The 23,914-nt window shown below is 40.2% G+C and overlaps 1 protein-coding gene across 1 annotated transcript in view; it reads left to right on the top strand.

Annotated features, from left to right (window-relative positions):
• Positions 1 to 23,710, top strand: part of LAMA3 (laminin subunit alpha 3) — a 121,133-nt gene extending 97,423 nt beyond the window's left edge. The window contains exons 50-76 of the mRNA XM_075416313.1: positions 1,214 to 1,330; positions 1,882 to 2,036; positions 3,070 to 3,211; positions 3,803 to 3,902; positions 4,286 to 4,402; positions 4,486 to 4,665; positions 6,494 to 6,636; positions 7,701 to 7,877; positions 9,024 to 9,175; positions 9,275 to 9,437; positions 9,919 to 10,052; positions 10,420 to 10,570; positions 11,431 to 11,550; positions 12,319 to 12,443; positions 12,768 to 12,888; positions 14,075 to 14,215; positions 15,001 to 15,131; positions 15,971 to 16,102; positions 17,717 to 17,861; positions 18,087 to 18,244; positions 18,656 to 18,845; positions 19,148 to 19,288; positions 20,093 to 20,252; positions 20,393 to 20,520; positions 22,263 to 22,356; positions 22,704 to 22,823; positions 23,007 to 23,710. Coding sequence (XP_075272428.1) covers positions 1,214 to 1,330; positions 1,882 to 2,036; positions 3,070 to 3,211; positions 3,803 to 3,902; positions 4,286 to 4,402; positions 4,486 to 4,665; positions 6,494 to 6,636; positions 7,701 to 7,877; positions 9,024 to 9,175; positions 9,275 to 9,437; positions 9,919 to 10,052; positions 10,420 to 10,570; positions 11,431 to 11,550; positions 12,319 to 12,443; positions 12,768 to 12,888; positions 14,075 to 14,215; positions 15,001 to 15,131; positions 15,971 to 16,102; positions 17,717 to 17,861; positions 18,087 to 18,244; positions 18,656 to 18,845; positions 19,148 to 19,288; positions 20,093 to 20,252; positions 20,393 to 20,520; positions 22,263 to 22,356; positions 22,704 to 22,823; positions 23,007 to 23,152 — 3,783 coding nt within the window. The 3' untranslated portion in view covers positions 23,153 to 23,710. The remainder of the gene's footprint in view (positions 1 to 1,213; positions 1,331 to 1,881; positions 2,037 to 3,069; positions 3,212 to 3,802; positions 3,903 to 4,285; positions 4,403 to 4,485; positions 4,666 to 6,493; positions 6,637 to 7,700; positions 7,878 to 9,023; positions 9,176 to 9,274; positions 9,438 to 9,918; positions 10,053 to 10,419; positions 10,571 to 11,430; positions 11,551 to 12,318; positions 12,444 to 12,767; positions 12,889 to 14,074; positions 14,216 to 15,000; positions 15,132 to 15,970; positions 16,103 to 17,716; positions 17,862 to 18,086; positions 18,245 to 18,655; positions 18,846 to 19,147; positions 19,289 to 20,092; positions 20,253 to 20,392; positions 20,521 to 22,262; positions 22,357 to 22,703; positions 22,824 to 23,006) is intronic.
• Positions 23,711 to 23,914: the final 204 nt, after the last annotated feature.

Raw genomic sequence — 23,914 nt, 5'->3', positions numbered from 1 at the left:
ATAGCTCTGATGAGAGCAGGGAAGGAGAGTCTCTGCCTAGCCCTTCTCTTCAGCTGCTGCCAGCCTGTTCTAGTCTAGGTCAAATTCGCGATGCTGATACACTTTTCGTAGTAAGTTCATTAAAGTGTTTGGCTTTAACAGCCATGAAAGATGGGAGCAATAATGTGTGCAATACTGTTAAATTATTTGGGATTAATGTTCTATAGAACTGCTTCTGAGGTCTCATCAGAAAGGTGACAAGAAACAGCTGTCATTCTTGAGCAGTGCTTGATTTTTAGAGCTGGTGAAATAGTACAAAATAATAAGGGTGTGCTGCAGGACCCATTCTTTTAAATGAGTTGTGGTTTTGCTGAAATATATCACTGTTCTAGCACGCTCGTGTCCATCCAGTTTGCTAACGCTGCTTGAACAAAAGAATTTCTACATTCAACTGCCCCTTTCAATATTTAATTGTACCTTTATGTGCGTGGACTGTACAATATGTATGCCACATAAGTATGCACAGTTGTGTTAAAAGATGGATGCATCTGTACAAGTCATGAATCTCCTGATGCACTTCTCTGGCAGAGAGAGATTTGACACATTCCAATGGTAGAAACCCAACTGAAGGAAGCAAATGCATCCTTGCTTGCACACCACTTGTATGGCTGTGTTTGCGGTGTGCCATTACATTAGAGTTACGCTGTGGATTGTCACAGGGCTGCTCTAGTCCAAGGAACTTCATTCCCCTCAGGGCTTTCAAGAGGATAAGGTGGGGGGGTTTCACACCCCCTTTCTGGTAAGATCCCCAGATGAAGGGGGATAGTGTAATCATTTTATTTCTGCCTTGGAGAGAACAGAAGAGATCAGGGTGGTCACCAACAAGCTGTTTTCAAAGTTCCCAGGTTTGAAGTTTCCAGGTTTGAGAGATCAGACACTTGGATGGTCTGTCCTGACAGTTCATCTCAGCTAACCCGTACTACTTTGTGTGTTAATAACTGAACTACTGCAGTCTGCTGCCCAGCTGTATGCTATGCTGCTGCAGACTCCTGAGTTTTCTCGCTCTTCTAATCGGTAGGGTAGCATTAGTCCCTAAATAGTATAGGCATCTAATTAACACAGCAATAGTACCTTTGGTAAATCGTACTGAAAACTAGGTTAAGTAGATATGATTTTTCCCTGCCTCTCATTTTTAACCCAGTCACATGTTCTTCAACCTTTCTTTTTTGCTCAGAAACGGATTGAGGAGACAAATGTACAACAGAATGGTATCTTGGATATCCTGAGCTCTGCCCGATCTTCCCTTACGCAAGCTAACAGTGTACTTGGATTATTGCAAAAGAGCAAAGAGGTATAGTTAACCTTCGTAAGTTAAGGTTAAAAACCCCAATATCTTGCTGTCACTGTAATGGGTATCATAGCTCAGTGGCTAGGACATGAGGCTTATCCGAGCCTTTCAAACAGGGAAGGATCTCGCAGCCCTTCCTGGGTGCAAGAGGAGCCTGCCTGCACAGGTTTCTGTAAGAGAAGCTTGCTGAAGCTTGTGATGTGTCTGAGGAAGACACTGACCTGCAGATACCTAAATTTGGGAGAATATCTATGAGAAATACCATAAGTGATTTTGCTATTCTTCTATTTTTTTCTGGGCAATTGCTTTTAGCCAGTGTCAGAGACAGGATATGTGGCTAGCAGGGTCTTTGGTCTGACTCAGTTTTACAGAATGGATTTAGAAGCATAATGTAATGACCAGCAGTTGTTTCCAGGAACCTGCAGAGTAAGTTGGAAGGGAATGTTTTTCCCCTTGGTCTCCTGAGGTTCAAGGTATATATAACACTGAAGGGAACAAGGACAAAATCAAACATGTATGAATACAAATAAAATTTTGTCTTTATGAACCCATAGGAATATGAAAGCCTGGCTGCTCAGCTGGACGGAGCAAGGAAGGATATGAATGAAAAGCTGACAAATCACTCCTTATCAGCAAGCAAAGAACCGTTGGTGGTGAGGGCTGAGGAACATGCCAAATCTTTGGAAGACTTAGCAAAACAACTAGAAAAGTATGTTGCCATTCTTGTAAATGAACAATTTTTGTACATAACATCCATGGCTGCAATGCTCTGTCTGTAACTTCACTTGCTTTAATGACCATTTGCAAAGTTAGAAAGAAATTCAGTTTGTATTTTTCCGTTTCTTCATGATGTACAGAAGTTTTCTTTTTTTCCCCGCAAACCAGCTCTTCCTGTATTTTTCCTGTATTTCCCATAATACAGTTTAGTATTACTGCACTAACACTTCATTAACTTCATACAAACAAGAGAAAATCCTCATGTGCAGAGTGGGAAGATGCTTAGAATATATTTTTTGTAGTGTTATTTCCTGCACAAGTACTCGGGGATACTTCTATGATGTCAATGAATTGGGGCAAATAATTGGAAGAAATGCTATCTTGGCAGAGTCTTCAGACACATCTGTTTAGCATTAGCGAGGAAAAAACTTCCTACAGTCTTCTGATCCTTCAAGGAATTTTAGAATCACAGAATAGTTTGGGTTGGAAGGGATCTTTAAAGGCCATCTAGTTCAGCCCCCCTGCACTGAGCAGGGATATCTTCAACCAGACCAGGTTGCTCAGAGCCCCGTCCAACCTGGCCTTGAATGTTTCCAGGGATGGGGCATCGACCACCTCTCTGGGCAGCCTGTGCCAGTGTTTCACCACCTTCATGGTAAAGAATTTCTGCCTTATATCCAGTCTAAATCTACCCTGTTGTAGTTTAAAACCATTACCCCTGTGATGGAGGTGGCTTATTGACCTTGTGCCTTGGTGAATTCTCGTGATCTTAATCATTTAAAGACTGCTTTGGAGGCTACAGTTGTGCTTTTCCAAGCACCTGAACTCATCCTGTCTTCTGAAGAATCTTTTCCTGTTGGTCTGTCTCTAAGTTTGATATTTTTGCAGAATGAAATTACAGATCTAACTGAAAAACGTTTTCTGTATTGTCATTAATTGGAAAATACTGAGTTCAGGTGGATTCAGAATATTTCTCAAAGTCCACAGTCTTTGCAGAAGGCTGCATTTTTGCCCTTTTCCCACAGAATAAAGAACAGTGCCAGGAAGGACGAGCTGGTAGGCTGTGCCGTGGAAGCTTCTACTGCCTATGACAGTATTATTAATGCCATTAAAGCAGCAGAGGAAGCAGCCAACAAAGCTGGGAATGCAGCTGACTCAGCTTTGTCGGTAAGTACCCATAAGTGGCCAAATGATGGTAAACTTGTAACAGCTAGATTTTTTTTAACTATCAGAGAGGCACCAAAAAAAGACCCATATGTCTTGGCATGCCTGATTCGTCTGTGGCCATTAGATGAGCTGCTGTTCTGCATGTTCATGAATTATTCTTGGTTCAGCAGTAAACAGGCTAGTTACTGCCTTTCTGATGAGGCTGTACATATGAATGCTAACTGTTCCTCTCAGTGTGAAATAGAGATCTGCGTAAGGCAAACCTGGTAAGCACTGAAGGTGATTTCAGGTATTCTGCTGGGCTTTGCACTAGTAGTACCCACAAGATCTTCAGCAGAGCAGTGGTATCTAACAGCTGTGTGCTAGTGATTTCTTCCAAATTCCCCCAAATCTATCAGAAGTTTGCTAAACACCAAGGTTATATTATGCTTAAATTAATCTTGATAATTGTTATTTAAGGTGGTGTTCTTTACATCAAACCTCTGCTCTCATATAGTTGTTTTTTTAAACTGGATTGGCCTATCTCTTTTACTCTTTAAATTTTAGTATAATTATTAAAGCAGTCTTACAGTGCCCTGCTTCTATTACCAGACTGTGAAGAGAGAAGACCTATCAGGAAAAGCTGCAAAGTTAAAAACTGAGAGCACTACACTCTTGAATCAAGCCCAGGAGACTGAAAGGACATTGCAAGGTACCAAGAAAGAGACAGAAATGTTGGCAGAGCATGACAAGCATTCATTGAACTATGATTTTTCACAGCTCAGCAAAGCTCTGCAGCACATATTTAACCAGAATAGGCTACTTCCACTATAGTGGGATACCTTGTGATGGTCATTTCCAATGGCAAAAAGGCGAGAAAGTGGATTTCATACCTCTGCTATGCTATATTCCTTTGCAGTACTCCTGTCCAGCAAATCCTTAGCCTTCTACTTGTTTTACAGTGCAAATACCCATCCAATGCTCAGTGGCAACATGAGCTGTGCTGGAGTGCAGACTAGTGCTGCCACACCACCTGTCCAGCAGAGAGGTGGTATTTCTGTTTGAAATTCATACAGAGCATTCACTGTTTTGCAGCTATTGGTCCAACCCTCGAAGACCTAAAGCAAAGACTTGATGTTGCTGATGGAAAGAAGAATACACTGCAGCTTGATCTTGTTACTCTTCAAAATAATCTCAATGGGATAAACAGAGGTCAGTTACTTACTGATCACTTCTATTTTGCCTCTTTCATCAATTACTGTAAGAATCTGCATGTGCATTTGTGTGTGTTTCAGATGACATCGACAGCATCATCACCAGTGCAAAAGACATGGTAAAAAGTGCCAAGGATGTCACAACTAATGTATTGGATGAACTGCTCCCAATTCAAGCAGATGTGGAAAAAATGAAGAGTACCTATGGAAGCACCCAGACTGCTGGCTTCAGCAAAGCGTTGATGGAGGCAAACAATTCAGGTATTGCAGGTGCTAGCTGAGACCTGCCAAGTCACTGTTAGGTGAACATGGTCAGTTTTGCAGCAGAAATTTTAGCCATCCAAAAAGTAGACACCCAGCCTAAGCTAGTATTCTGAGCTTCCTTTGGTGCCAGTGGAAAGGGACAGGTACTGCAGGAGGTGAGTCAGGCCATCCTGTGGTATGTGTTCAAAGCTGATGCCATGACTGGTCTCTGCAGACTTGGAGGCCAGTGGCTAGCCGGGGTACCCCAGGGTTCAGTCCTGCGTCTGATCCTGTTTAACATCTTCATTAAATGATCTGGATGATGGGGCAGAGCATACCCTCAGCAAATTTGCTGATGACACAAAACTGGGAGGAGTGGCTGATACACCAGAGGGTCATGCTGCCATCCAGAGGGATCTCAGCGGGCTGCAGAAATAGGCTGACAGGAAGCTCATGAAGTTCAACAAGGAGAAGTCCTGCACCTGAGGGGAAACAACCCTGTGCACCAGTATGTGCTGGGGGGCAGCCAAGCTGGAGAGCAGCTTTGCAGAAAAGGACCTGGGGGTCCTGGTGGGCACCAAGTTGAACATGAGCCAGCAGCGTGCCCTTGCGACAAAGGCTGAAACACAGGAGGTTCTTTCTGAACATCAAGAAACTCTTCTTTACTGGGAGGATGACTGAGCACTGGCACAGGCTGCCAGAGAGCTTGTGGAGTCTCCATCCTTGGAGATATTCAAGTGCCATCTAGACACAATTCTGGGAAACTGGCTCTAGGTGGCCGTGCTTGAGCACAGGGGTTCGACCATATGACCTCCAGAGGTCCCTTCCAACCTCAGCCACTCTGTGATTCTGTGATTTTCTGCTACGCTGACTAGAGAACAGACCTAGACAATTAGCTTAGGCTAGATGTCTGTTAGCTGAAATTAAGTGAAATAGATTGTGTAGAGCCTGTGTTGAATACAAAATAAGGGACAGTGAAAATCCCAAACCACATCTTTTTTCATCTTTTCAGTAACTTTCTCTGATAAAGTCAAGCAAGAGAAAACATTTTAAATAAGATAAATACAGGAGCTAGCCCTGCGTGTTATTGCAGAGTTATAAGTCATCGCTGCAGTTACAAGGCTGGCTTAGAAGCCATATTTAGAAAAATAATAGGCCTGGGTTTCTTTTTATTTGCCTTCTGCATCATAGGGTTGCAGTCTGCTAATACTTTTAGGCTTTTTTTTTCCAGTTGCAGGAGATGAAAACTTGTTTCCTCTTTTAATGAAAGTTGAAATTCTCATAGCATCTCCTTTTCTCCTGAAATAAACCTGCCTGGATACTGTAAGGCTCACTACTGAATAGTGACGACTAGCAACCCTGACACAAGAATATAAGACATGCCCTACTCGGTCAGGCCAGCAGTCTGGCTACCCTAGTATTCGCTCTGGAAGAGTGGCAGCAGGAGATGCTGCTCCAGGAATGCACATAAGCCTGACTGCTGTCTGCTGTCCATTATCCTCAGCCTCCTCAAGCATCCACAGTCCCTGGGTAATGATGTTAGAGAGCACATCGCTGTCTGTTCTATTTAATACTTTTTTCTGGACTTGAATTTATCTAATGTGTTTTTGGAAGTGCTGATTCTGTCTGCTTCTGCAAATACCTTTGGCCACAAATTCAAGGAGTACAATAACCTCTGTATAAACTGCTAGTTTCAGTGAAGGCTTCCAAATGTTGTTGAACCAATGAAAACAGCTCTGTCATTACCCTTCTCACTGCTTTTCTGGTAATTGTGCAGTCATATCATATTTTTGCATCTGTTTTCCTCCTCCTTTCTATCATCAATGATTTTTTTCTTTCGTTGCAGTAAAAAAATTGACAAACAAACTTCCAGATCTGTTCAGCAAGATTGAGAGTATCAACCAACAGCTGATGCCGATAAGCAACATCTCTGAGAACCTAAATCGTATAAGAGAGCTAATTCAGCAGGCAAGAGATGCTGCAAATAAGGTCTGTCCTAAGCATTGCAGTCATGCTTAATCTCAGTGGTTTGGACACAGCAGTACTTTTGTTCCTCTTTCTAAGTAATTTTGTTAAAATGTGTGTGAAAGATCAGACATAAATTTAATTCAACAGCACCACCCAGCACTTAAAGTAACTCTGATGATGGAAAGCATAATAATTTGTACATAAAAATAAGTGGATGCAGTAGGACCCTGCTCCATCCTCCTCCCACAGAGTATTTTTCCAGGTCATCTCTGTAAAACTTATTTGTACAGTAGCCTCTTTCCTTCTGAGGTACGTTGTGTTGGCTTTGGCAGCAGGGGTACAGTTGGCTCTGCAGCTTAGAGGCAGGGCTCTCCCCACACACATGGCCAGTGGAACAGTGGCACTTCCAAAAAAGTTGTGTAGCCCTGTGCTCTCATGTCTCCATGTCTGCCCCACGACATTAGGATTCTGCTCCTAGCATCTGCATTAGACTGCCCTTTTCTCCACTTACGCAACTGCTGTAGTTGCTCAAGAGGTAGCGTGGTCTCAGGTCCCAGGGAAGCATCGCTGAAGTCACCACAAATAACCTACAGTTGCAATGAATAAGAGGAATCTGACCATGGTGTAAATAGCTGTGTCAGGATGTGTCTTTATTAATATCAGAGGTGTGCTATTATTTCTGGCAAACAGTCAAGTCCAGCTAAGTGAAGCATCAGGATATGTATGTAGACATCTAAATAATTCATTGGCTTGCGCTTTAGAGCTGCAGGGCACATCCTTTCCTGTCTGTGTATTGAAGGTAACAATTACTTGACAGAGGCGTGGTAAGGGTTGATGAATTGATGTCTGTAGTAAAAAAGTGCTATGTTAAGTGATAAGTATTGATAATACAGAATACTGTATTATCCAGTCTGTTTCCTAATTATGCTGTTTGGTAGGATCAGAGTCCAAATCTGTAGTAACTGATGGTTATAACTTGACTAGGATATGTAAGAAGTTACTTTGCCATTAAGCACAACAGTGAAATAAGTAGGAGTAGTAGCAATTGCTAATTTTAACATATTGAATTTTATTTTTCGTAACAGGTTGCTATTCCTATGAGGTTCAATGGCAGCTCTGGCGTAGAGGTTCGACCTCCAAGCAACCTTGAAGATTTGAAAGGCTATACTTCACTTTCTTTCTTTCTCCAAAGACCTCAGACGAGATTAGACACACCCCAGAGGGCATCAAATAAGTTTGTACTGTACCTGGGTAATAAAGATGTAGGTATATTTTGAGATTCAATCGATTTTTAGAACAGACAACACCCTTTGAGAAATGGATGGGAGATTATTTCTTTTGGCTGAATTTTATAGCTCCTGTTGGCCCGTTTCTTTATAATTGACATCATGTGGTGGCAGAAATGTTTTGTGAGGAATAGTTCATTCCTCCACCAGCAAAGTAACTTGCTGGGTGACTGACTGCTTTGCCCTCTGGTGCTTTGCTGTTGTGCTCCTTTGGAATTTATGGATATTTGCTCCTTCTCAGTCATGGATACCATCACGCAGTCTTGTCAGAACTGACAGGTTCTGCAGCAGTCAGCACAAACTCAGCCCAACTCCTGCCTCAGATCTTTGACTCTTTTCACAATGTAAGTCACTGTGAGTTTCTCTGTTGGTTTATAAAAAAGAGATCGAGTTTTAGAATTCAGTCCCTCAGCTCTTAATTTCCTTCTCTTCCGAATATGCAGAATAACACAGACCTGCTTGTGCATTCAGGCTTGCTCAAGCGCCATCAAACATTTTTAAAATTTCCTGCTTGGCGTTCCTAACTATGTATTTTGAAGTCTTGTTATCTGACAGCAGCTCTATCTATAGTGAGTCTTGTGCATGCACGGAAAGCTGTTTAAAGGTAGTTGTTCCACACTGGATTCTACCTTGTTATCCCCTGAATATCTGTTGACAGAATTTTAATTGTTACTTGTGAAATATGGTATGTTGGGAGAAATAAAACGTGAATTGTTTGGAAAAATGACTGCTTCCAGTCACCTCAGTAGGAACCATTGTCCTTGACTGAGTGTTGTTCCAAACATCTTTTTTATTTCACAGATGTGGAGTCTAATTTTTCGTAAAGGTGTCATGTTTTCATGGCTCTAGCTGGGAGATGTTACAGATGTGAAAATTAGTTTAGCTACTATTGTTACCAAAATAAAAAGCCACACATGACTCTTCAATTAATTTTTAACTATGTTCACTGAATCAGTGCAACACTTTATTCATTGAATCGGTGCAACATATAAGATTGCAATTATTTTTCGGATTTTGTATGACTCATGCACAGTATGATGATGTCTCTGAGGAGGTGCTGCTGTATTTTACCTTCATTAACATGAATCATTTATTAATGATTATTTGCTTTGCTATTTTTAGGCTTCCAAGGACTATATTGGTATGGCTGTGAAAGATGGTCACCTCACTTGTGTCTATAACCTGGGAGATGGTGATGTAGAAATAGATGTGCAGCCATTTGTGACTGAGAGCGAAACTGAGGAAGCTGTTATGGATCAAGTGAAGTTTGAAAGGTAGAAGATCTGCAGTGTGCAACAGTCTTTTCCAAAACCTGTTAATAACATCTTTTATTTGTGTGATGTGATATTTTGCCTATCTCTTTTCGGTTTTAGGATTTACCAGTACGTAAAGCTGAATTACATCAAAGCAGCAACATCAACTTCTCCAGAGTATGAAAGCCCTTTGACTGCAAGCAGTGGAAGCAAAGACACCCTTCTAAATCTTGATCCCAGCACTGTTGTCTTTTATGTTGGAGGATACCCACCAGATTTCAGGGTACAACGAGTTGCTTAGTCTTTCAAACAGATTTCCGTGTTAATCATTCTGTTGTTCTTACAAGTAAAGACTGAAACTAGCAGTCTTTCAAAGCCTGTGTAAAGGTGTATCCATGTCAGTAGGAATAGACAGGATGCAAGGAGATGCTGCTTCCCACAGAAGCTGCCTGGCTTATAGTATGCTAGAACTCAAAGAAGGGAGCATGGTATTTCATCTGCTGAGGACAGCGTGAAACCTTTCCAGCCCTGCGAAGTACTATTCCCATTCCATCCATATGACTCAGCTTTACATTGTGCTGCAGTGCTCCTGGGGTGGTATCAGATGGTTTGGATATTATATACAAAGGGGTAATAATTTTGTGGTATTTAAAATGTCGTATTCTGTGTCATTAATATTTGCAGTAAGTCTTAGCAGTTACATGTCAATGTAAAGTTTTGTCAGCTGATGTTGATGGGATGTTTTTCATGACACTTTTTTGCAGCCTCCACGTAAGCTGGACTATCCTCATTATGAAGGCTGCATTGAATTAGACAACCTGAACGAGCATATTATCAGCCTTTACAACTTCAAGAGGACATTTAATCTCAATACCACTGAAGTGCAACCCTGCAGAAGGTATGAAACAAGCACAGAAGTGTTTCACAGTTCTGTGATTTTATCACTATGAATTCTTGTCTTTTCACATCCAGAAGAATAACCACTGTGGCTACACTTGTGACTTTTTTTCTAACTCTTGTTCATTACTACATTTCTTAGGAAAAATCCTCACTGTTGGCATGATTCACATCTGTGGCAATTTCAGTTCACTGGCCAACAATTTAAAAGTTATAATACCCAGATACAATTCATGGACTAGATCAGAATTTGGCCCTATTTGTGGCCCTGTATCAACTGTTTTAACTTAAGCTTTTTTAAAATGATAATGACAGTAAGTCCATGTGGTAATAGTTTTATTCACATCTGTGACATTGAATTATTACAGGTACAAAGAAGAGACTGACCAAAGCTATTTTGAAGGCACAGGTTATGCCAGTGTCACACTGAAGGAATCAAATACCCACAGCCGTGTACGCTATGAGCAGACAATTGAGACTACTGCAGATGAAGGCATTGTGTTTTTTGCAGCAAACGGGGTAATTTGTGGAATGCTTCTGTCTGTTTTGTGGTCTAAGAACACTTTTAAAAACTTTGCTTGCTCTAGAACATGTTAGATTTAGTAATAACTGTAAGGAAGTTTCTTACAAGAGTTATTTTTCTCTGTATGGCAGATTAGTAGATTCTGCTGTATGTTTAATGTCATATGGTTTAGCTTTGGGTAGTCCTGCGAGGAACAGGGAGTTGGACTCAATGATCGTTATGGGTCCCTTCCAACTTGAGATATTCTGTGATTCTATAATGGCTGCTGAATACTGACTTTGTCGAAGCTGAGAAAAAAACCATTCCAAGGAGCCCCGCCATTAGGTCATGCAGAGAATCTAGAACTGGGGACAGGCAGGGGGGATGGAATTTGAATCAAACCAATTCTGAAATACTGAAATCCTCCAAAAGTGGAAGTGCGCTCTTCCTAAATCTAGATATAGGTGGTAAGAGAGTAAGGAGGAATATAGAGAGTGATGTGGTGACTTATACCTGTAAAGGTGCTCAAAACAGCAGCGATGCTACTTATCTAATAATATTATAGGCATGTTTGCAATCACTGTGACGTGTTCTGGGTAATTTCTCAATGCTGTCAGAAGTCAGCAGACATCTTGAAATGACAGAAAGTGCTCTAGAGATTTGGAGAATACATCTGGAGCTGATACCAGATCTGTTTATAACACTTTAAAGTAATTATGGTTGATTATTGTAAGTTTTAGTCTGCTTTGTGTTATCTTTTCACCAAAAAGCTTTATTGAACCAACAGATACCTTCATTAAAATTATTCACGTGAAAGTGAAATATATATGAAACGTTGGCAGTTTAGTTGTGTTGGTGTTTTTTTTTTTCACTGCAGGATCAATTCATCAGTGTGCTCATTAAAGATGGTCATACAGTTTTTAGATACAAAGTTGGCTCTGAGCCTCCGAAAGAAATAGAAACCAATGCAACTGTAAATGATGGAACATATAAACAAGTAGGTCATTTTAAACAATCAAGTGATTGTTATTTGTAAAAATGCACATTAGCTGAAACTAAAGATCTTGTCGTACAGTTTAGCTGTGAAGTTTTCCTTTTGTGTTGAGGGGATCAAGCTGTTGGGGATTAGTTTGGACATGCGAAAATTAATCAAAGAAAAGAACTCTTTGACAGAGCATTGCTTTATTTGGAGAGAGCTGTGTCCATTGCAATTATTAACATTACTTTAATACTTAGATTAGTGTTTTTGCCACCTAAGGGTTTATTTCTTTAGGCCAGGCTGATCTTTACAGAGATTACTTTTTTGCAGTCTTTTTGTCGTTGCTTGTCTACTCAGCTTCAGTCCGGCTGTTTTGTAGCGCTACTAGAGTGAGATCGTAAAGACATTGTTAAAACCTTTGATTGCCATGTTGATTCATTCTCCCTTTTCCCCTTACTACATCTCCAACTAAATAGTGTAGGCCACAGGGAAGGCAATATCTGAATGTTAGGTGAGATGTATTTTTAGGGCAATCTTCCTGAGGAAAATAAAACCTCGCTTTGTGTTGGATAGTAGAGCATTTTCCTTAGGCATTTGCTTTGGCGAAATGCCCAAATTTTACAAAGTACTGTTGAACTACTGCAATCATTCTGGATATAAGGCACTAGTAACTGAGAAGAGGGGAAAAAAACCCGATTGTGTCCTCCCATGTAGGAGTACTTTTAATCTGCTAGATAATTTTTGGTTTTGCTAAGTGAAGTAATTCTCATTCTTCATCTATTTCAGATCCATTTGGTGCTTGCCCGAAGTAGGAATACTGTTCATGTCAGTCCTGATATTAAAGCCAATATAAATGTTTTCCTTTTCACTAAGTATTACCTAGGTGGAATTCCACCTTCTCTACGGGAACAGTGAGTAACTATAAAAAGATTGTAATACACAGGCTTTGTATTTAAACTCCATCTAAACTCTTTCCTTAAGCAATTTCTTTCACACTCAGCATCAGGTACATTATGCGATGGAAAAATAACCAGTGTATAAGACGTGATCATAAGCTGTGATTTTTGCCTAATGGTGGGATTTGGTTTGGTCAGCATGGAGTACGTGTGTGCAAAAAAGACTGCTGTTCTGTCTTTCGATTTCTTATATTGTCAGCATTCACAGGCTACTGTACTGGTGTGTGCTTTGAAATACCAGGCTACTGAACTCTTTTTCCTTCCACTCCCTGAAACCAGCTTTAATATATCCACACCTCCATTCCGGGGCTGCATGAAGAATGTGAAAAACCCTAACACTGCATCTGTTATATTTGATGAGACTGTTGGTGTCAGCAAGAAATGTTTAGATGACTGGAAGGTAACTAACAAAGTTCTTTAACTGCTAGAGTTCAGAGTCTGCTTTGTCTATAAATCCTAGACTGTTATGTTTTACTTAGGTAAAAAATTATATTTGGTTAACATATAATAGTAATAAAAGAACCTGGGCTTGGTGTGAAGATATGGAAGAAAGGCGCCTCCACCCCTATTGTGATAGCTTGCTCCAGCACATAGTCCACCCTCATAATTAGTACTGTGTACAATTAAGCTTCATATTTACCATGTAAACTTGTTGGCTTCCAGTTGCTGTTATTGATTAGGCCAGAATACTGTTTCTTAATACTACTCGGGATCTTTCTTCTCACCAAGGTGCTTATGCTTCCTAATTAAATGACCTCTTAGCTCTTTCAAGAAAATAGGCTGAGTAGACTCTGCTTCCACCGAAGACTCATTGTAAGGCTATTGCTCCACTCAGCTGATTGTTTTATAATTATTTTCAGTGCACCCTTCAGTTTTGCCACATTCTTTTTAAAATGGGACAGTGTGACGTTTCAGTGCTGGCTTAACCAATGCTGCATGGGAAGATGAAAACTACCCTTCTGCTTCTACTCGCTGCTATTTACATGACGCATGATCCCATTTGTCCTTTTTACTATGGCATTGTGCTGAAAGTTTGTGCTCATTTGCTTTCCCTTTGTGGCATCTAAACCTTTGACAGAGCAGTTTCTTTGCAGGCCGTTTCCCTATGCAGAGGATCTGACCTTTGTTCTCTGTCTGTATCTGTATAACTTCTCATTTATTAAAGCGTGTTATGTTCAAAAAGGCCCAGGTATATTCTGTCCTATGACTCAAGCAATTTCAGTTATGTCGCTTATCTGCACAGCTCCATACTTATGAACCATTCCTCCAGCTGCTCACTTTCGTGACCCTAAATGTGAAAACCTTCAAAGCCATTATGTCAATGCAAAAAGTAGGTAGAGACCAACAGCTCATAGGGCTCAGAAAGCGTCATCTGCCTTTAGGGTTTCTCAGCTCATAGTTAATGCTTGTGAAACCAGTTCAGTCCGTCTGTTCTATACTGAAATAATGATACTTGCAGTTTGCCTTGTGCTTGGTTTTGACTGGAGTCGGTCAGAATTATGTTCAGTAAGGCAGCTATTGTCCCATGTTGCCATTTCTCCTGATGAAAAGAAAAGTCACTGAGAGCATTGTTATCTCTCTTGCAGCTTATCAGATCTGCAGCTTTCTCCAACAAAGGAACACTGAGCCTGAGTGCGGCGGGTTTCCCGTTTCCCAAGGATTTCCAAGTTGGCTTTGGCTTTCAGACTATGGCGTCAACTGGAACACTCTTAAGTTACAATCTATGGGTATGAAACACGTTCAACTTAGAATATGTAATTGGTTTTATTCCTGGATCAGCCATGTCTGTTTGTGACTGTGTCAGTTTGGCATCACTTCGTGTCATAAGTCTCATGTAGATTCCTGTATTTTAAGGCAAGAAATGGCTATTATAATCATATTTCGAGCATGGTTTCTTGCATGTCATAGGCCAGAGAAACTCATCCTGGCAATTTCTTCACTCAACGAACAAGCAGTCTGACGAGTAACTGAGCTTTGAACTTGAGTCTTCTGCAGAGTAGCTCATGCATCATAACACTACCATCCCAGTAAGACAACTGTTGCCTAATAGAGCTGGCTGGAAGTTTGCTTAGGAAGAAATGGCCTTCTGCCCACACAGAAATGTTACCATGATCAAATACGCAGAGAAAATGGATTTTGGCTGTGTTCCCTCAGAAAGCAGGGAGGTTCAAGCTGAAACCCGTTCTTGCTGGCTGAAGGAGTTAAGAAGTGAGTGTACACCAGGCGTTTGAGAAGTGGAGAACTGAATCCTTTGCTTTTTGTAAAAATATTTTAAACAAGTATTTTAAATAACTGTTTGGTATTCGGAGTGCAGAGGTATTTTGAAACAGGAACTATGCTAATCATGCAGAACTGGGTTTAATATTTGGTACTAGATGACTTGAGAAATGCAGTTTTAGTGTAAGAAAATTTCTTTCCCACAAGAGACCACTGAGAACTGTATTAGTGGCAATATCAAGGGGAACTAAAGGCACTTGCATTTACCTGATTGTTTTGTGGGATTCTTTTATAGCCTAATACTCTTACCATCTTTCTGAGACCTGGCTTTGTAATTGCAAAGATGGGAGAGAGGGAGATCAAACTGGGAAAGAAATACGAAGATGGGTCAATGCATTATGTGACAGTAATAAAAACAGACAACAGGTGAGTCCAGTTCTTTCTGTGATTCTTTTATGTTGCTGTTGGAGAAAGAAGATTAAAATTCTGTGACTTATTATTTGGGTACACAGTTAAAAATGGCCTCTGCTAGCAAGGGATACTGAAATAATGAAGCAAAAGGACATTTCTGGTCTACGAATGTGCCTGTCGGTACCTGTGATGTTTCATCTGTACATAATGATGCGTATCTTCTATAGCTTGTGTGAGTTTTGACTGCTTGACAGGGTAGAGATTTGGAGCTCTTCTCCTTCCCGTAGCCTTTATGTATGTCACTGTAACATAGGTGGTTAAAGGCCCAGGGAAGAAGCTAATATTGTGTCTGTTTTTTCAGTAATGTTCTGTTACGTAGATATCAGAAGAGAGAATTTACTGAAACGCTCCTAAAACATATCGATTTCTGTGGAACACATAAAATGACACAAGTGTTAGTTGAAGTGGAAAGTTTTGAATGAAACGTGATATTATCTGTACTAGCTGTTGCTAACATGTCAAGTACACCGTTTTGACACAAAGGATGAAATCCTGTCCCGTAGTCAAGAAGAGTTTTTAAATGAATTTCAGTTGGACCAGGATTTCATGGTAGGACTGAAGTACTAGCTTCAACTCTTGCTCAGTATCTACCACCAAAAAGCAGAGCAGTTTCATAGCAGTCAATGAGCACATACTGAAAGAATCCCAGAAGTAAGCTAATGAAGCTCTAGCATAATAACAATTCAATAATAAAACACATTTGTCAAATGGTTCTTTTTTGTAGATGTATATTTCGTTTAGGTTTATAACTCTTTCTTTAGATTTCATGCTTATTTTTATTCATTTTGTTTCAGAGTACATCTGCTGGTTGACGATGAGTCAGAATTACAATCAGTTGACTCTCCAAGAGCACGGGCATTAATCGAACCTATAAAATTTGGTGGAGATAATTTTGAAGGTTGCATCTCAAACATCTTTATAAAAAGGTATTTGGCTTAGAAAGATTTTAGTTTCATGCATTTTGGCCCGTTTTCATTCTTTAATCATGTTAAAATCACGTTTTGCTAGATTGTTCCTCTTCTATGTGCGTGAAGCCTTCATGAATGCATAACTTTGCTGCCCCAAAATGTTCTTTTGTTCAGGCAGATTACACATGATATCAAGTTGTAAGTAAATCTGTTGTTTGGATGTAATGGACCTTTAGTCTGAATCATACCTGTTCAGTAGCCTTTAATCAAAGAATGAACCCCACATAGTAAATTGAATGTGTCCCAACAAGGTATCCGAAAAGAGCTGGTAAGGAAATGAGAAAAGCCTACTGGCAGAACCAAAACAGTTATACAAACAAATGAGAGCATGTGTATAAAAATCAAGTGCCAGATTTATGTTGTGTCTTTTTTCATGTGTTTTTCTCATTATTAGAGACATCTTACAGGCAAAATTTGGGAGAAAAAATTGGGCATAAATATATTCCTTCAAGAAAAGTACTCCTTGAGTCACAAGTGATGTCCCAGTGGGCTTTGTTTTAGCTGAGATTTGATGAATATTTATACCTGTGTAGAGTTTACAAAAAAATAGTCTATTTTGATTTGATTATCATAGAATCACAGAGTGCTTTGGGTTGCAAGAGACCTTTAAAGATCATCTAGTCCAACCCCTCTGCTACAGGCAGGGACGTCTTTCACTAGGTCAGGTTGCTCAGATTATATCTTCTTATAAGGCACTGCAAGACAATGAAGTAACTTGTATATTAACCTCCACATCAGAAAGCAAATTTGAATTATTGCTTTTAGTACAAAAACAGATGGAGAATTAACATTGTAACTAGTCAGATCAAGTGAATGGGGAACTGGACTGGAAATGAAGAAGTTCAGGTTCTGCTCCCAACTCTACCACTCTGCTTATAGAAAACCGTGGGCAAGGAGCTCCATTGCTTTTTCTAGTTGTAAAGTGTTTTGTAATTTACTGATTAGAGATGCTGTGTAAAACTTACGAAACGATAGTATTACTTAATATTATTCTTTATACACACAAGAAATTGGTTTTGACAGTCTTTCTGATAATTTGGCTATAATGCTAAAGCTACATATTAAGTTATGATGGGCTTTGCCCCTTGACAAATCTTGTTAGAACATCTTCTCTAAGGAGAGAGTGAATCATTAAGTTAACAGGACGTGATGTTGCTGTTTTTTCTTGATCTGCCACTGGTTGTGCATAATTAACAAGCAAAGTTTTGTAGTCTGATCCAGAAATCTTATTCAATCAACACTGCTGTCATTTTTCCCCCTTTTTTCAATGGCAATATTTGTTTGTTTTTTTTTTTTAAAACAGATAGCTTTTCACAAGAAACCACGTTGTTTAGAAGTGCTGAAAACAAAATATCAGAGTATTTCCCATAGCTAAAAAGAAATGAGCAGAACCAGGACAAATATTTTTACAGCATTGAATCTACATTTTTCATCAAAAAATGAAAACTGGTACTTTAACATCAGGTCACCAGGAAATCTATTTCGTACAGAACACAGTTTTACAATATGTTGTTGATTACGCTAAAGGAAGAGAATGCTGTGTCATAACACTTACTGCTTTCATCACTCTAGGGCAGGTCAGCTCCCCGAGGTCCAAAATCTTGTTAATTATACTGCAAAGACTGGTGTATCCCTCGGAGCTTGCCGCAGATATGAGAACCTCAAACCACTGCTGCTGAAAGAATTTAAAAATCGTCTCAGGTTTAAGATGCCCAAGGTATGCTTGTTTTATTGTCATCTTCGCTCCATATTGATGCCAGGGCTTTGTCTGCACAGCCATGCTTTGTAGAACTGAGATTCAGATGTTGTTATTTTCCTCCCATCTCACATACAAAGCAAGTTCTTTCTGTGTTGAAGTTCCATGCTAAACCCATACCTGTCCACCATGACAACAGCGTCTCTGTCATTTACGTGTAGTAAATATTTCAACTCTGTCTTACAGGTACAAAATGAAAAATACCTTGATTATTTGAAAGCTGCTAATATGCAAAAGCACACTTTACCAACTCAGTTAAGTGTCAGCAGTGAAGCGTATCTCCTTGGAAACACACCCAACAGTTCCATATCCTACATGTTTTCTCCACCGTCATCTATAGACAGGTAATACAAATGTTCTCTCTTCTCCTCCTGATAGTTGAATTGTCATAGCTGCTTGAATCTTTAGGTGCTAAGAGCTAGGATTTTCTTCTTGCTTATGTCTCGGGGCAGAAGAGAAGGGTGGTTCTAAAGCTTCAGCCAGGTCTTTTTCTTTGCTAACATTTACCCAATCTGAGTAGATTGACTTGGATGTGGTGGACCATTACAGTGCATATTGATGCCAAGCCCTAAGCCTGAAAATGTCAACTTTCATTCACATTCAGAAATGCAGGCAATGTAGAACACTGTGATTCCACCCAAAAGCTATTCTGCATTTCACCAATGGAGTTTCACTGCCATTTTTCTGGAGAACAGAAAGAATATAACAACTAACAAAACGGAGCTATATTTGAATATGCCTACTTTCCACTGCAGGTTACATTTTTCTGTAGATGTGCGGACTCGATCATCAAGAGGATTAATAGTTTTCATGGAGGAGAAGTCTGAGGACTCTTATATGGCTCTCCACATTTCAAAAGGACGTTTTGTCTTTTCACTTGGCTCTGGAGGAAAACGAATCAAAATCAAAACCAATATTAAGTACAATGATGGGCAATGGCACACTGTAAGTAGTTTGGCACAGGAACCGTTGTGAAACCACAACTAACATTCAGCAGGCACAGTCTGTTGAATTTTTAAGCTATTAGAAATTCGATTTTGGTCATCTGAAGTTAATTCCTATGACTGCAAGTTCATGTGGTTGACAGGTCTCTGTTATGAGAGAGCTGAGAGAGACTGATGGGTCCCGGCAGGTTATTTTCAGTTTAAATATTTCAACAAGACGGTGTTTAAGTCAAAGGAAAAAATCTCCAGTGGCTTTCATTGGCCTTGGGGTTTTTCATTTTGTTACGTTTGCACCCTGCAAAGGTGGTCTTCAGCATAGATGGGAAGAATGCCCGCCTTGTTGTTGATGGTCTAAGGGCCCAGCACGGAAGATTAGCAACAAATTCTGCCATCAGCATTCAGCCACCAATCTACGTGGGAGGGCTGCCATCACTGAAAAGACAGGTAAATAATTGACACGTCCACCCCCACACACTTCCCATGCTGCACTAATTACATGTGAAAGTGTCAATATGCAGGACTTCCATGCTGAAAAGGTTTGGGGGATATTCCAAGCACCGGGTGAGCACCGTCTGTGACTGGTGTTTGCAGTTCATTATTACAGATCTTCCTCACATGTTCACACAGCTCTCAGCTGGATCCGTATTTTCAGCGTGTGTTGCTGAGACACTGATGGCAACCATATACTGCTCTCATTTCTGTGCTTTGAAAAATAGAAAAGACCAATGTCACATTTTTAATTCCAGGAATACCCTCTTCCCGCAGAATATTTACCTCAGTGGACTAAGTGATAATCTGTAGAGAAGCAAAGGAATCCTCCTCATTATGGAATTATGAATTTACAACTGGATTTTAATCTGAAATATGTGTGGTTCCTATTACTTTAAAAATTGGGCAATTAATGATGCAGGGCATGTTATAAAATCAGATTTAAATAAATAGCCTCTTAGGAAATGGAGGGTGTATTTGAGGTTTCACAACTCCTTTTGCATTGTCATTTTGACACATCATTGGGAAGTATCTATTCTGCAAGCAGGAGTTATGTTAACTCAAAATCAACTGTTACTTTCATGTTTTAAGCTCTTTTTAAATTTTGGAATACCTTTTCACGGCATCAGAGATGGGGTTTAGGTGCCATTAGTACCAGTTGGCTTTCTACAGTCCGACGGTACAAAAGAGGTAATGGGTATTCTTTCTAAAAAAATTGCCGTCATGCCGTAGTATTCATGTTTTGAAATATGCTTTCAGAGTATGCCAATGAACAGTTTCAAGGGTTGCCTGAGGAATTTTAAGATGAATGGAAAAGTCTTGAATGCACCTCAGCAAAAAAATGGTGTACTTCCGTGTCTGGATGTTCCCATGGACAGGGGGATTTACTTCTCTAGTGACGGAGGATATATCACCATCGGTAAGCTGTGTAGAGATTACAGAATATGGAATTATGTCTTAAGCGTGTATGCGTAAGGATTTTTAAGTTTATTTTTTACATGGTTTTCTAGTTATCTCCTCCTATAATCATTCCTCTACCCACTGTTTAATTCTCCACAGGTAATTTGCTGATGGGCTTGGATTTTAGGATTGTATTTACCATTCAACCAAGGACTTCAGCTGGTGTACTCCTCCATGCTGGAAGCAAGCAAGATAACTACTTGACTGTTTACATGGAAGGAGGAAAGGTAAGTACGGACTGTGTTTCCGTTTCAGCTGTGTTGCCCTCATGCAGCAGGGGGAATTCTGACCTTGAGCTCTGGACTTACATGTTACAATGTATGTGTATCGGTATAATGTTAAACAACTTCCTCAGAGTTGTTTAAAACCATCGCATAGAAAATTGAGCATTTAACCTGTCTCTTCCTCAGAGTTGTAGAAAACCATCGCATGGAGAACTGAGCATCTAACCTGTCTCTATGCTTATGTTAGCAGCTTCCATTGTGTGCACACTAGCTTGTACATGCTTTCTGCACAGTGGTCAGCAGTAGGGCACAGTCTTAGTTTTCTCAGGCTTCTGAGGCTTTGCAGAAACCTGCTGGGGTTTTGGCCAGAGGCTCCAGAACTCCATGGCTTATTCCCACTCCTAGGTCAGTCAGTCATCATGTGGCTGTACTGATGCAGCTCCTTGACCACATCCGTTATAGAACTTGAGCAGTCTTGCTTTGTGTTAGCATCTTCTCCTCTAGTTGATGGCTGTGTAATGGTGGTGATTATTATCACTGTTGCTTTTTCATAATGTAACAGCTTCAGAATGTGAGTCTTGGACTATGAAACTATTGTGGTTGCTGCTGGAGAGACATCAAATAGAAAGATGCCAGTGCCCCACAGAACCTGCTGTCTCATGGCACAGTTTAAACCAGCATGAGTCTACGTAACTGTGGAAAGCTCAGCTTTGCTCTCCCCTTCCCAGATTAGGGAACTTGGTTTCATTACTTATCTTTTTGTCATCAGTTAGTTTCTCCCAGATCACTGGCCTGGTTCAAGACACAACTAGCACATGGAAGCAGGGGCGTGAACAGCTCGGGACTCCTTAAGGGCAAGATTGACCCCTTTTTTCAGCAGTAACTTAGATTAATGCTGGCTGTCAGTGTGGGCAGGATGCAACAGGAAGGAATAAAAGGTCTGTGGGACACCATTAATTGGCCTGATAGGAAGTGGACTCAGCATATCAGTTACCTGACCATTACCAAGTTTGCTGTAACCATCACGCCAAAGGAGAGTCTGAGAGGAAGATGTTGAAAGAAATAATGCACTTACAAGGAATGAGAAGCAAGACGTGAGAAAGCACAAGCAGGCTTTTGTTCAAAATGTCATCATAAATAGTCAGGCTGGAAGCTTCGTGAGTGAATTACAAGTAGTCCAAAATCGTGTGAAAGGCCGGAGAAATGTACTGTAGAGATTCTCTCAGGAGATACTAAGCGTGTAGATGGCTGCTTTGGGAAAGGAAAAGAAGGTCTAGTAGGAAAGACCTTGTCTCAGAGAGATGATGTCAAAAGAATTGACATAATTTTGTAAGATTGAGAGGGAGAGACAAAGAATCACAGAATCACAGAATGTTCGGGGTTGGAAGGGACCTCTGTGGGTCATCTGGTCCAACCCCCCTGCCAAAGCAGGGTCACCTACAGCAGGCTGCACAGGACCTTGTCCAGGCAGGTCTTGAATATCTCCAGAGAAGGAGATGTATTTATGCTTGTAAAAGGTACGTATTATGCTTGTAAAATTTGTCAGATATCCTATCCTGGGATTCTATTAGGGAAATTTACTTTGCTCTTGGAAGGGATAATTTCTGAAATATGTATACAATGACCGGGACTGTTAAAACTAGGTGAAACCCAGCCATCACAAGCTCAGTGAATTACTTAAAGCACTGTATTTTTCTGTTGCTCTTTTCTTTGCCACAGTAACTTAAAAGGTAACTTTTTTACAGGTCATTGCTGCTGGAAATAGTGGTGCTGGAGAGTTCCACACATCAGTCACGCCTAAGCAACCACTGGCTGATGGACACTGGCATACAATTGCAGGTACATTGTATCATACCAGTTCTTCTGAAACTTTGGCAGGATGGTGGGCACAGAGCATTGCAGCTCCATATTTTTATTAATAATTTAACGTCTATTTATTCGGAAAACACTTTTTAGAACAATATAAGTGTCTTGTGTTAATTCAAGGCTTTACGTAAGATGGGTTTTTTTGGGCTGTATTTAGCCCCAGAGTACCTAGATGTGTCAATCTGAGTTTGAATTAAAATAAAATCTGTTTTTTCCTATGAGTTAATTTTCAAGACAGATGCTATTTAAAAATAGTGCCATATCTAGTTGATTCTTTAGTAAGGTTGAGAAAGAGTACTGATTTACTTGCTGCTTTGCAGTCTTTCAGAAGGAGAACATGGTGCAGCTAGAGGTGGGTGCACAGAATAACTATACCACTGGACTTCCACCCTCTCCTGCTAGACATGTGCATCAGCCACTCTACTTCGGCAAAATTCCAGGTAATATTATTGCTTTTCATTTTTTCATGTATCTACTGGCTTTTTTTCCTTTCCAAAACAAAGGTCCCATTCATGTGTGTAGTCCTGCATCATTCCCTCTCTTTTGAAAGCCGTGCAATAATTAATGTTCTTTAAAATTATTCTCATTTTGTTAGCTTGATCTCTCTACCTTGTTTTTTGTAGCAAATTTGGACACGTTGTGGCTTCCAGTTAAAGGCCCATTTTTTGGCTGTCTTCGGAATATTAGCATCAATGACAAACATGTCTCCACCAGAAGAATTTCAGAGGTTTATGGTGCAGTGAGTTTACATGGGTGTCCAGAGAAGTGACTTTGCTGTCACAGTAGTTGTACACACATTGGGTTGGGTCTGCTGAAGTACTGTGTGAATTAGCACAACGTGGGCTCCTCTTTTGCTGATCACCTTGGCACTGACATCAGGCTGGTTATTCAGAACAGCTGGTGAGGAAATGCATCTTCTGGATGTGGACTGCGCCAAAGCAGATTAAAAGTATTTGCTTTGATAAACTCCCTTGTAAATGTTATTGATTTCCGAGGTAATCTGTTGTGCCTTTTGAAGTGTATGCCTAAAATATAATTGTATATACCCTGCTGGGCCAAATTCTGCTCTCATCCACAACAGCATAGACTTGAGTAACTGCAGTGTCTTATTTCTGGAAATTTGCCTTAATGCTGGCCATCTTGAGAGCAAATTTGTTCCACTAATATAAAGAATTTTATAAAATTATAAATCTCTTTGGATTGCTGTTTATACAGAAATGTACATTAATGTTAAAATTAATAATAATAATATAAATGGAGTTTGAAGCACTTTAAGGAGTGAAACTCTGGGAGTTTGTTACAATGCTAGGAATTCTGGGGCCAAATAAATGCAGTATGTTCTTAAAACCATCTGTCTCCTCGTTTGGTTATTTTAACCTGGTGTTTCTTTGATGTGCTTTTTACAGGCTGCTGTATCATGCTTGCTTTATGCAAATATTTCTGTAGCTTTAAGAAGCTGATTTGCCTGAATAAGCAGGAGTCCATCATCTCTGTGCATTAGAATTTGGTAACATAAAAACCTCAGAAAGAG

Source organism: Opisthocomus hoazin, chromosome 3 (genome assembly GCF_030867145.1).
Source record: "Opisthocomus hoazin isolate bOpiHoa1 chromosome 3, bOpiHoa1.hap1, whole genome shotgun sequence".
Classification (NCBI taxonomy): Eukaryota; Metazoa; Chordata; class Aves; order Opisthocomiformes; family Opisthocomidae; genus Opisthocomus; species Opisthocomus hoazin.
The sequence above is the reverse complement of the archived record's forward strand: the minus strand, read 5'-3'. Positions and strand labels throughout refer to the sequence as shown.